Here is a 14,019-nt window from a genome sequence, read left to right on the forward strand (position 1 = left end):
TCCTTTTCTGTGTGGAGATTCCTTAATGAAATGCTATCTAGATATTGTGGATATCAAGCCGGCCAATATGGAAGAGCTCACAGAGGTGATTACAGCAGCAGAATTCCATCCCAACAGCTGTAACACATTCGTGTACAGCAGCAGTAAAGGAACTATTCGGTTATGTGACATGAGGGCAGCTGCGCTCTGTGACAGGCATTCTAAATGTAAGTGTTTCTGCCCTTCCTTTAAAATGGTCTACTCAGACTCAGCGTGGCCTGTGTGCCTGGCTCCATCTGAGACTTTGCTTATTCCACAGGAAACACATGAGGTGGGAGTGTATGGGGATGGAAGTTGGTTGAGGTTTCCAGCCTTGTGTTCAAGCAGAGCTTCCTTTTTTTCTCCTTTCTCATCCCTCCTTCCTTAACCTTTTCAACTTACTAGGAAGCCACCCTTCCCCTACAAAAACACTAGTATTAAAATGGATGAGGCTGAAAGGATGGCTCAACAGTTAAGGGCATGGCAGTTCACAACTGTCTGAATGTGTGTATTCCAGGGAATCTAATACTTTCTGGCCTCCTTGGACACTGCTTACATATGGTACACTTTTACACATGCGCGCACACACACACACACACACACACACACACACACACACACACACACACACACACACACACAGGAGTGGGGGGAGATTTGGATGGGCAGGACTGAGGATGGTCTCCAGAGTGCTAACAGTAGACAGTGAGTCAGACTGCACTGGAGTAGTGTCCCACACGAACCCTCCTGTGCAAAAGCAGACCTCTCACCGTGCAGTAATCACTCAGTTCCTTGAGGGAGTTTGTGAGGAAACATGCCCCCAAAGTTGGCAAAATGTTTTAATTTTTCTGTATTAGTCTGTGATTTTTTCCCCTCATTTGAATGTATTAGAAAATGATTAACCAAACCCAGATACTAAACTTTTTCCCCTTTGTTTTCAGTGTTTGAAGAACCTGAAGATCCCAGCAATAGGTCATTTTTTTCTGAAATCATCTCCTCTATTTCTGATGTAAAATTCAGCCATAGTGGTCGCTATATGATGACTAGAGACTATTTGTCAGTCAAAATTTGGGACTTGAATATGGAAAACAGACCTGTGGAGACATACCAGGTATTTGCAGTTTGTTTCTTTGGAAGAGTGTACCTGTGGACAGTAATTAGAGGTGCTTTCTTACAGGGTGTTTGGAGTGTTGCCTATGTAAAGTGTATGTTGTTTGTTCAAGATTGTGGGTAAACTTAGTTTTGTTAAGTCATGTGGTTCAATGTTGACTATTTGGTGGGCTGCTTTGTATGTGGAAGTGAGAAATGTGGGCAGCAGCAGGGCTAAGGGAAGCATTCTCAACAGAGGGCACACTCTAGATTGACCATGTACAGCAATAGTGAACTGGGACTTAAGACTGACCTGACAGTCACATGACTCATCCATCTTTTGGCTAATTGTTTCAAGTTACAAAGGGCCTGAATTCTCAGCCAATGTCTCTAGGAGTTACCTCTTCAGTGTAGAATGTAAGTTCAATATTCTCTCCCTGTCATATAGCTACTATCCTTGACTGGTATCTATCTATGGCATCAGAGCCTGTGGACCAGGGTGTTGAAAGCAGTGCTCTGAAGCAGACTTAGGAATGCATGGTGCTTACAAAATTTACAAACAAAATATATGTTATATTGAAAGAAAATCAGTGCGAAATGTTTTGTTTTCAAAGTGTTGGCAGTATCCAGGAGAGCTAGCTGTCTTCCTCATGTCTCCTCTTGTTTGGGGAGAAACCCTGTACCCATTGTGAATGCTGCATTTGGTGCCTACATGTTACTTGACTTGCTGTTCTGCCTGTAGAATTGGACTACCATTGAGGATGAAGTCCTATTATGTGAAAGCATTAGAATCTGTATGGTCATCTTGCTGACCTCTGTGAGACTGGAGGCTATTTCTGATGTTTGCTTTTCTTTCTACTAATCCTGTCCTAACCCTACATCAGTTGCAATTCCGGAGTGTTAGAAATTTCTACTTAATGTCATAGACATGGCTGCAATCTGTCACTACTTACATCAAGTAAAGTGGACATTTATAATAAGCTTAGGTCTGAGTGTGCTAAAGCATATATATAATCCCAGAATTTTGGAACATGAGGCAGGATGATTGAGACCAACCTGGGCAGTATAAGTAAACAGACAAGTAGAAGGTACCTAGTGGCGCCTGTCACTTTTTAATGTTGTCATTCAGCAAAAAGAAGATGGCTGATGGTTAACACCTTTTTTTCTCCAATCTTTGTTGTTAGCACCATCTGTGTGAAAATGTGTGCTTCTTGACCGCCTTTTAAATTAGCAGATTTACTTACTTTTAAGTTTATCCTAGGTTGGATAATTTCCAAAATTACTCTCGAAAAGAGATTCATCTTTGATGCCTTTTTATATTGAATAAATAATATGAAGCTACACTCATTTGTTGTGTATATGTATGTATTGGAGTATGGCATGTGCATGCATAGCACATGTGGGAGTCAGAGAATAACTTTCAGGATTCAGTTCTAATGTTGCATATCTTGGGAATCAAACTCAGGCTTGATGGCAAGCATACTTACCCACCAACCCATCTCAGCCTACTGTAGACTTTCTAAATGATGTGGGTAAATGAGAGTGAGGAGATGGTGACACTAAGCCTAATACTTGCTGAGCTGTAAATTTAAAATAATGGGCCACCGTCTCTTATTTACTATTTTCAAATACCTTCTGACTTAGATGTCTCAGTTACTGTTTTACTTATGTGACCGAGACACCATGACCAAGGCAACATATGAAAGAAATTATTTAAGACTGGTGGTGGCGGTGGCACACGCCTTTAATCCTAGTACTCGGGAGGCAGGGGCGGGTGGATCTCTGTGAGTTCCAGGACAGGCAGGGCTACACAGAGAAACCCTGTTCCTGGTGGGGAAGAGAGGGCATCTAATTGGGGACTTGCTTACAGTTTCATCGTGGTAGAGAATATGGGCAGCAAGCAGGCAGGCATGGTGTTAGAACAGTAGTGAGAGCTTACAGCTGATTCCTGGCTTGAGACAGAGGGAGGCTGACCTCAAAGTCTACCTCCAGTGACACCTCCTCCTAAAAGCCATACCACCTAATCCTTCCTAAATAGACTACCAACTGTGGATCAAACATTCATATATATATATATATATATGACCTATGGAGGCTGTGCATTCTTATTTGAATAATTACAGATGTTATGGTTAGGCATGTCAGGGTACATTGCAATGCCCAGAAATGTGGTTTTCCTCAGTTATGCCACAGGAAAGTGTACCTGCTAAGAGTTTTTGTAAGGACTAAGAGAAGTAACATTAGATGGTGTGTTTCTGTGTCTACTGTTTAAATGGATTTTTAATGTTCCTGATTTGAGAGGAGTATGTGTTTCTCTCTAGGTCCATGAATACCTCAGAAGTAAACTTTGCTCACTCTATGAAAATGACTGCATATTTGACAAATTTGAATGTTGTTGGAATGGGTCTGACAGGTAAGGAAGAAACTTGCTGTTTTATCCCCTCTTGATTGTCACACTAGGTAAAAATATGACTGTAATTTTCTTTTCTTTTGACAGAAGTCATTCTTTTTCCTTCCAGGTACTTGTGAAATAAACCTAGTAATCATTAATAGAGTGATAATGATTTTTTTTAAAGTGTTGGTTTTCAAAGTAAATAAGAGCTGTAACAAGAATGTACAGGTGTTTAAGTTACATTTTAAAATCTTTCCCCCTTTTTTGTGAGCCATATAAACGACATTGCTAGCCCTATATGGTGTAGTTCCGCCCCCTTGGGCAGCTGAGGCTGGAGGAGTGTTTGAGGGGTCTGAGGTCAGCCTCATGTTTCATGAAACATTTCAAACAAAACCACAACTCAGATATGCCAGCAGTTAAAGTGGTGGATTTCATTGGATTGCTACTCTGCTGTTTGGAGAACTGTTTTGGCAGCATTGGGTACTTGATACAGCATTGTACTTCAGTGTCTGTAACCACGCCACTCACTCCACAGAAGTAATTTGTATGTTACTGCAAGCACTTACTGCTTAGTGTATTCTGATTCAAACAGCATACTTTTGCAGTTACTTTAGGCCTTATCTAAAGCAATTACAGATGCTTTATTTGGCAGTAGTTGAATTTAGAAAGCTTAATATGACTCAGATTTTTTGGTGTTAGATGTTAGAACCCTGGAACTTGAGGTGTTTGTCTTTTTTCTGGTTTTTAAATTATAATTGCCTAAGTTTTATATAGTAGGCTACTCCCACTACTCGGATGTCTCCTCCAGGGAAAGCACCTGTGATGTCATTGCTAAATGTGAGTTCAGGAAAGACAGATGTGAAGAGAATGTACTGGTGTATGTAGGTGTGTGGTCTAACAGCCAGTTTCCCCATGTCTGGTAGTTGTTCTCGGTGCCCTTCCATTATCAAGAAAGTGATGACTCTCAACATTAAGAATAATTTTTGAGGGCAGGCAGGGTGATGGATACAGCAAAAAGGCTGCCAAGCCTACCAATTGCTGAGTTGGATTACTGGAACCCTCAGAGAAGGAAGAACCAATCCCTAAAGGTTGTCTTCTGACTTCTAACACACACACACACACACACACACACACACACACACACACACACACACACACACTTTTAAATTATGCATTGAAAAATTATTCTTCTGATGTTTATCTTAATTTTATGGGTGTGAATGTTTGCCTGCATGTATGTGAAGCATGTTTGTGCCTGGTGTCTGTGGAGGCCAAAAGAGGGTAGTGAGTTCTAGAACTGGAGTAACAGATGGCCATGAGCCACCATGGGTTTCTGGGAACAGAATCCAGGGCCTCTGTAAAAGCAGAAATTGTTCTTAGCCACTAACAACTCCCCCCACCCCTCAGCCAGCCCCACACCACCTCCTAAAGGACAGAGGCCCCATCTGCCACAGCTACAGCTCAAAGCCAACTTTAGTGCTGTCCAGAGAGCTCAGTGACCCACCAGGTGGCTTCAGTCCCTTCACAGCAGAGAGAAACCTGCTCTTGTCTTAAAGTGACATGGTGTCGTAACTTGTTCTCTTTATTCTGAGAATTCTCCAGTCCTTTCTTGTCTTTCATAACCTGGGCATTTTGTGCTATAAAGTAACAGTTAAAACTTTACAAACATGAATTGGTACCACCAGCTTAATTTATGTGAATTGTTCTTAAAGAAACATAGTTTTATTGTCAGGGACATACACCACCCTGAATTCGATTGATATTGCCAGTTGTTCTTTGAGGGACTGGCATTCCGAATAACTCAGAACCCTTTGTGACACACCATATATTAGCTGACCAGTCCCCAGTTTGCCTTATGCGTGCTCATACAGAGACGGTTTGACTCCAGTAGAAAGGTGGGTAAACCAGGAAAGGAAACAAACATCAAAGGTGGTTTTGAAGATATTTAGTGAAAGATTTGAGTAAGTGTTTGGTTAAGGTGTTTTTTGGAAGCTAGGTCTCCTGGCACACAACCTATAACCTCAGCATTTAAAAGAATAAGAGGGCCAGGAGTCCAAGGTCATTCTGCACTACACAGGGAGTTTTGAAACCATGATGGCTTTCATTAGAATCCAAAACAATTGTTTTGTGTCATAGGTACAATAGGTTTTTTTGTTAATGAAGATTTTGTTATTTTCTTGAGCAGGTCTATTGTAAGCATTCATAAAACATTATCTGAACCAGGCATGGTAAATATATGCCTATAATCCCTGCACCAGGAATATGGAGTCAGGAGGGTTATGGTTCTGAGGCCAAGCTGGGCTGTATAATGAGACCTCATCTCCAAAAACCAAAAAAACTATCTAGACAAGTAAAATAGCTCATAATTTGCTTCATGAAACAACAACAACTTTTTTTTTTCTTCCCCATTTTGGAGGAGATTAGAATGAACTCCATAGGTTGCTACTTCTAGAAGCTCCCTAGTATGGTTGGTTGCATGCCCTACTATTGGCAAAAATTATTTTATTAATGTAATTCACACCAAGAAGAGAAATGTACTTGGGTGCTATCAGCTTTGTACAATTTCTTAGATCTGCTTTTTTGGAGAGAGGATTCTAGTGTTTTTGGTTTGGTATCAATATTTCCTGTGTCTTAATTCAGATAAACTTAAAGAGGTTGCTTCCTGGACGGTGCATTGCTAGACCAGGTTGGTCACTGACCTGTTACAGTAGAGTCTCTTGTTAACAGTTTGATTGGGTGTTCTACTTTTACAGTGTTGTCATGACTGGATCCTACAATAATTTCTTCAGAATGTTCGACAGGAACACAAAGCGGGATATAACTCTAGAAGCATCACGAGAAAACAATAAGCCCCGCACAGTTTTGAAGCCACGCAAAGTCTGTGCAAGCGGCAAGCGAAAGAAAGATGAAATAAGTGTTGACAGCCTAGACTTCAACAAGAAAATCCTTCACACAGCCTGGCACCCCAAGGAAAACATCATTGCTGTAGCGACTACAAACAATCTGTACATATTTCAAGACAAAGTGAATTAGGCTGGTGTTCCTAGCAGAGGAGCCACTTCCTGCTTAGTGAGATAGTTGAATCTAGCATTCATACCTATAAGAGAGCGGTCCATTGTGGCGCCCCTTTCCAGTGTTTGACAGTGTGCCATTCGACAACACATTTGATAGCCACATGGAGAAAGCAGTGTGGTCGCATCCCGGGCTGTTCTCCATGTCTGCTAGTCATTTAGGGAAGGGAAGGGCACTTTTAATTTAATGACTTCTTGCACCATCTTGCCTGGTGGACTGGACTGGACTGTGTCAACATTGATGTACTCCACTTTTTATGCCTTCCATTGTGATGACGTCAAACACAGTGAACGCCTTCAGTCATGCTATGGGATTTGTGTATCCTCATTACTGTATCATTTGTGGGGTACACCCCTCCTCTCTTTTTTAAATTAAATACAGCTCATTCTTACTGTGGCTTGTAGCATTCCTCCTCTCTGGCCTCCTGGACTCTTCCCCTCCATCTCTTACCCTTGCCCTTTCCACCTGGTCTCGGTGGTGGCATATTAAAAAAAGGAAGAACGAAAGCACACAAAATGAGTCAGTTTGGGGTCAGTGGTAACGGGGGTATATGTTGCGAACAAATGTTTTAATAACAGTTGGCTGTAATCACTCCTTGCCATGTCTGGCACTGAAAATAAGGAAAAAAAAAACTACTACTGAATAAAAGTGACAAAGAATGGAGAATCTGGTTTTCTTTTTCTTTTTCATCTACCTCTTTAAACCAATATTTTGTGTCATATCCTTGGGTGCAATGAAATGAAATGGATTTCTATTGTCTCCTTGGTATTTTTATGCGCTATTTTTTAACAAGTGTTCTTTTCCATGGAGCCTCAGAGAGGTGTGGTTCTGTGCACCCATGTGTTGAACATATATTGTTAAGGGTTCACAGTCTAGAGATGCTAGAAGGTTCTGTTTTTTGTGTCTGTGCTTAACTCTTCTGTTAATGAAAGTTGCTGTAAATGAGAACCACGGTTGTAGAGCTTCACTCTGAAGTCTTCTTCCAGTGCTTAATTTCTTTTTTGCCTTAGGAAATACCAAGTAGACAAGCTGACTTTTCTTGCTGTTCCGGCACAGCAGAGTGGAATTCCTTCTGGAAGTAACTTGGTAGATGAAACTCCATGCTGCACGAAAGAGCTGTTTTGTACTGATTGCTATGGAGTCAGAATGAATTGTACTTTACCATAGATATGTCTTTTCTTTCAGTTTTCCAAAGGTATATTCGGGACAAGCTTTTAAAGTTACAATGCTATGCTGCACGGACTCAAACAACTGCATAAGCACCAGATGTGTATTGATCCACATTGTCCCAGTGCTGAGGCCCTAGCCAAAGACGGAGAGTGCCCCAGTTAGCATGGGACGGGCCTTGGTCAGTGTTGCAGGAAGCTTTATGGAGAGAGAACGGACTTTATTTTTCAAAGATGAACGAGCAGGCATTTATATGAGAATGGCAGTATATTTTGGTTGAACGGTAATATAACAATGTTGAATTTAGAGGACTCTGCGTGCTTATATATTTCCACTGTTTATTGTTCTTCAGTAATGAAAAATGACTAAACTCCTCCACAATTCCCTTTACACTTACACATATATTATGTCTTGTACGTTAACATTTTTAGCACACAGGATAAATTTTATGTAATAAAGTTACTGTATCTTTTGGACTTAAATTTGAATTTGTATTTAAACAATGATGATATGTCTGACAATTCTTAATGGTGGCACTTTTACTAATTTATTTGGGGATCTTGGGTGCATTCCTCGTCTGTTATTTATTCTATTGGCTTGCAAGTAGATAGTTGTCCATTCAGAAGGATCAACTATATTCATTCTTGATTGGGTAACTTTCCAGATCTTTTGGGATCGTGGTTTCACTACAGTTTGGCTTTGAAACCACCAAACAGTTCTTAGATGTCTTTTTTTTTATTCAAATGGTAATTTTATGATTCTCATTCATAACTTTAAGGGTTAGTTTTATATAGTCAAAGGAAACCAACCTGCCAAACTTAAGATGCTTATATCAGGATTGCTATCATAAGCTATTGTAACATCTTAAGTGATTTTTTAATTTCTTTGGTGTAGCAAACTATAAGCCCAGCCACTCATTTTATATCGTCAACTTTTATTAATAAAAATTACAGAATAAACTTAGTCTTGTCAACTTGATTGTATTTTCCTAATCTCTTAAAACCAGTACCTATATTTTATCCTCTTTCAATGTTTTTGATGTGCTAGAATGTGAGAGCTCTTTCTGTTAAATGTCAATCTTCATTTGGTGGCTGGGCAATAAGAGGTTAATGCATAAACCTATAATACACTCCCATAACAAGTAACTTCTAGATATTAAGTGGTGTAGCCTTCCTCTCAGAATTAAAAAAAAAAGTATCCATGAACTTTTTTCCTGTTAAGGTGTTTTTTTTTAATCTTCCTTACACATGAGATTTAATGACTAGAGTTTTGTTTTTAATTATATATATGGTGTTTGAGTGTAGGTGTGTATTTGTCACAGAATACTTGTTAACATAGTATGTTACAGAAATTAACATGTTCCTCCATAACACCTTGCTTCTCACATAGAAAACCACAGAACATTAAATTCTGCAAAGACTTCTTCTCCAAGCAGGAAGTTGAACTAGCATAACAACTTTTAAGAAACAGGACCAGCAGCAGGTTCTTTGGGTAATTTCCCACTAGGGGGCAATAGTAAGTCTTGACCAGTCTTTGTGGTATGTTTTTGAAACTATACATAGAGGAGTGTTAGTGTTAGGTTTCTGATCTAGGAGAGACCTATTAAAAGATCAAATGAAGGGCTTTTTTTGTTGTTGTTGTTTTTGTTTTTCTTCTGAGACAAGGTTTCTCTATATAAACAGTTCTGACTGTCCTGGGACTCACTCTGTAGACCTGCTTGGCGTTGAACTCACAGAGGTCAGCCTGCCTCTGCCTCCAGGTGATGGGATTAAAGGCATGCACCACCAATGCCCTATACATTAAGGGCAGTTCTAAAGAGCGATTATGTCCAGGTTAATCCCTTATTCAATGCCGCTTTGCGGAGACCAGTGATATTCCGAGAGACATCCTGAAGCTGTCTGATGTTTGGAATGTACCAGCCTTACTGGGAAAAACTTAGTATTTGTTCTTCGCAAAGGCAGGTCATACCCTCATGTACCTTTGTGCTGAGTTCACAGCAGTGTGTGTAAATTAGATTCTTTGGACAGTTAAAAAGTACTTTAGCAGAGAGGCCACCCACTCAGATTTCTTAGACCTGTTTTTCTCTAGGAACTGGAATCCTCCAATATAATCGTAATGTCTTCCTGTTCACCTGACCCTTGAGCAGATTCCAATGTTGAGGAATTGTTTTGAGACAGGTTGTCTTGAACTCATGATCTTGCTTCTCTTCCAAGTGCTGGGATTACAGGTGTGTGCCATCATGCCTGACTTTCAGGTATTTTCTGTAAATAGAATTTCCTTGTTTGCACAGCCTCACTTGAGTGCAGGCTTCATGGTCAGTTCTGTTAATTGATTTTTGTTTTTATTTTGCAAGTAGAAAATACTGAAATAATAAGCATGCCAGTCTCAGTGTTTAAACTACTAGTGTGTACAGTGCTAGTGACAGAATTAGTAACTTTCAGGAAACAGCCATTTAAGATCTGGGACATTTCCTACTGTGTGAAGGGAGAGAGGAAGCAATTGCTTTTTCTCTGTAGACCTACAGAACCCGGCTTTCAGATGAGTTAGTCCATACAGAAGTGTGTTGAACAGACTGGGAGACACCCTAGTGTTCATTCTGTGAATTGGAGTGAGAGTCCTTGTATGTGGGGTAGAAAGAAGCCTTTGCCCAGCCGAAAGCAAGTGATGGCAGAGCAGCATGGGCTGTCACTTGTCACTGTTGGTTCCTCCCCCAAAGGCGTGTGCAGTGACTCCATGTGGTCCCACTTCCGGCCCTTGAATGTGAGGTGTCATTGGCATGTCTGCAGTAGTCTCACCACTCCTCAACAAACAGCACTGAATACAAAGAGGCTCGTGTAAAAAAAAAGATCTGGGACATTGCTGGCAAAAACACTTTCCCAAATACCAAAAGCGTGGATCATAATTATATTACCCATGTTTTTACATCCATTAACTGCACAAACACCTGTGTTTTCATTTTTATCAATTTAAGAAAATTAAGTAGTGACCTAGGTTGGGTGTAGTGGTGCACACATGTAATCACAGCAGCCTTGGGAGGAGGAGTTCAAAATCCTCAGCTGTATAGGTTCCAGGCCAGCCTGGACTACACGAGGCACAATCAAAAAGTTGGGGGTGAGGGCTGCAATGATGGCTCAGCTATTGTTCTTCAGAGGACCTGGTTCAGCGTCTGACATTCAAACAAAATCTTAAAACAGTGTAACTCTGTTCCCAGTGTTTCTAGTCTAGATGGAAGACCTCTATATGATGTGCTTCATAAAGTCCACTCTCAGTATGGGGCTTGTTTCTTTCCATTCCTAACAGGGTCTTTTGAAAAGTGGGCCTTTGTGCTAATTTTATCACATCGATTTATTTGAGGGAAGAGGCATGCCTGTGGAGGCCAGAAGACAGCATTGAATCCCCTCTGAGCCGTCATGTGGTGTCTTAAATGAGTCCTCTGCAGAACATCCACTGCACTTAACTCCTGAGCCATCCCTCTAGGCCCTGGAAAGCAGTTCTTAAACCTCATGCTTTATACATTCATTTTTCTTATGGACTGTGTATTTTGGTGACTTCTAAGATATTTGCCTCACTAATAGCGACAAAGACAAATTTTTAGTACCTTTCAGGATTTACATTTAGGTCTATGACTCATTTGAGGTTTTTTTTTTTTTTTGAGATGTATAAAACATAGTTTGAGGAAAGTGGTAAAGGATCATTTTTCTTCACAATGCTCTTGAAATTCAATTGACTATCCATCTGCCTGTGGGTCTATGTCTAAACTATTAATACACAGGTCTATATTTATGCTAACACTATTATCTTGGTTACTGTAGTAAATAAGTCTGGAAATAAAGTAGTATATGTGAATAATGTGTTTAATTGTTTTGCTATTTTAGCCTCCCCCTTTTTTTTTCTTCAAAAAGTTGGAGGGTATTCACAGATTTTTTTTTTCATGGAGGCTAGAGAGATGGTCCAGGAGATAAGCACACTGGTTGCTCTTGTAGAGGGTCCACGTTCAATTCTCAGCACCCATGCGCAATTAATTTACAGATGCCTGTAATTCCAAATCCAAGGCATCTGATGCCTTCTGGCTTCCATGGGTACTGCTCTCACATGCACAAACCCATACTCAGACATGCATATACATCCATAATTTTGTTGTTGTTGTTGTTTTCGAGACAGAGTTTCTCTGTATTGTTTTGGAGGCTGTCCTGGAACTTGCTCTCTAGACCAGGCTAGCCTCGAACTCACAGAGATCCGCCTGCCTCTGCCTCCTGAGTGCTGGGATTAAAGGCATGTGCCACCAATGCCCAGCTACATACATAATTTTTAAAAATCAGTTTTCAGTAGATTTAGGCATAGGCACCAAAGAGTGGCACTCAGGACTGGAGGGATGGCTCAGTGGTTAAGAGCACTGACAGCTCTTTCAGAGGACCGTGTTCAATCCCCAGCACCCACATAGCAGTTCACAACTGTCTGTACCTGCAGTTCCAGAGGACCTGAAACTCATGGCAAAACACCAATGCACATAAAGTAAAAATAAACAGAGAGGCACTCAGAAAAGTATATATACAACTGTGTAGGTTCCTTTATATACCTTTATATGCACAGTTTTTGAAAATGTATACTGGCATTATTTTGGGTTCTTTTCCACAATGTTCAGGAACAAACCTGGGGTTGAATGAATGCCTTCAAACTTTGTTTGTTTGTTTTCAGACAGAGTCTCACTATGTAGCTCTTTCCTGGAATTCACAGAGATGGTCTCACATTCAGATCTATCTTACCTGTCTCTGCCTCCTGAGTTCTGGGGTTAAAGGCGTGTGCCACTACATCTGATATTTAGCTTTCTTATCTAGATTGAATTGTTGTATACTTGTTTACTTGGTAATTGAATTATCGCAGATAGCAAAAAACTGAGTGGTTAGGATAAACTGGAATGTCATATACAATCTTGTGTATCTAAGAAGAGAAAGCTCCATTTGTTGTGCCCCCCCCTTACTTCTTCCTACAGGCAGCCAAGTTCTCACAGAGAACACTTGTCAAAAAGATAGGACAAGCTTCAATAGGATGGAAATGATCTGTGTCTATGTCCTCAGATCAAAATATAGAAATTTTTTTTACACCTGAAAATCAAGGTTGGGGAAATGGCCCAGTAGGCAGCAAAAAACAAAACAAAACAAAAACATTTTAAAATAATTTAAACTTTTTTGAAGAAGCCTCTAAAAGTAGACCGGAGAGATGGCTCAGCTACAAAGAGTACATACTTCTTTGCAGAGGACCTGAGTTGGGTTCCTAGTTCACAAGCCACTGCTTGTAACTCCAGTTCAAGGGGGATCCGATCCATGATCAATGTCACTGACTTCTGAGGTTCCTGCACTTGTGTACACAGCCACACACATAAACATCATTTAAAAAAGAAATCTTGTTTTTTGTTGTTGTTGTTCCTTTTTGTTGTTTTGAGACAGAGTTTCTCTGTATAGTCCTGTTGTCCTGTAACTGGCTCTGTAGTCCAAGCCAGCGTCTGATGAGATTATAGGCATGCACCACCATGCCTGGCTAAAAATAAATCTTTAAAGAGAAGCATCTAAAATTTAAAAAAATGGGGCTGAGGATATAGCTAGCTTGGTAGAGTTCTTTGAAAAAATTAACAAGTACTGAGAAATAGGAGGGGAAGTTGTGTGCATTCATTAAGAGGCTTTGTGTTAACACACCTTTAATCCCCACACTTGGGAGAGAGAGGTCGGCAGATCTTTGAATTTGAGGCCAGCCTGGTCTACAGATCAAGTTCCAGGACAATCCAGGCTATACAGAGAAGCCCTGTCTTGAAAAAACCAAAAACCCAAACCAACCAATCCCTGCCCCCCCCAAAAGAGGCTATATATCAGCCAAGCATGGTGGCTCACACCTGTAATTCTGGCGCTTAGGAGGCTGAGGGAGAGTCTCAAGGCTGGAGATCAGACTGAACTTCACAGTGAGTTCTAAACCAGAACGGGTTACAAAGTGACACAGTGAGCCCCTCTCAAAAAGGCCAGTACATAAAATAGATCAGTAGATATTTATCATTGGGTCAGTTGGCTACAACGTTAGTTTTACAATAAGTTCATAATCTTTAAAAAGTTATTATTACTAGGGCAGGAGAGATGGGTGAGCAGTGTACAACATGTGCTGCTCTTGCAGAGGACCTGAGTTTGATTTTCAGCACCCTTGTTGGGTGGCTCACAACTTCCAGAAAGTTTAGCACCAGCGAGATGTTACCTCTGGCCTCGAAAGGTACTCCGGCCTCAACAGACACACATGCGTAA

General features: G+C 40.6%; 1 protein-coding gene across 1 annotated transcript in view; it reads left to right on the plus strand.

The window, feature by feature from the left end:
* Positions 1 to 7,234, plus strand: part of Ppp2r2a (protein phosphatase 2 regulatory subunit Balpha) — a 52,914-nt gene extending 45,680 nt beyond the window's left edge. Inside the window, exons 7-10 of the mRNA XM_005075224.4 lie at positions 42 to 206; positions 960 to 1,129; positions 3,429 to 3,520; positions 6,253 to 7,234. Of these exons, the coding sequence (XP_005075281.1) occupies positions 42 to 206; positions 960 to 1,129; positions 3,429 to 3,520; positions 6,253 to 6,532 (707 nt within the window). The 3' untranslated portion in view covers positions 6,533 to 7,234. The remainder of the gene's footprint in view (positions 1 to 41; positions 207 to 959; positions 1,130 to 3,428; positions 3,521 to 6,252) is intronic.
* The last annotated feature ends 6,785 nt before the right edge of the window (positions 7,235 to 14,019 follow it).

This window comes from Mesocricetus auratus, unplaced genomic scaffold (assembly GCF_017639785.1).
Source record: "Mesocricetus auratus isolate SY011 unplaced genomic scaffold, BCM_Maur_2.0 Super-Scaffold_100707, whole genome shotgun sequence".
Taxonomy (NCBI): domain Eukaryota; kingdom Metazoa; phylum Chordata; class Mammalia; order Rodentia; family Cricetidae; genus Mesocricetus; species Mesocricetus auratus.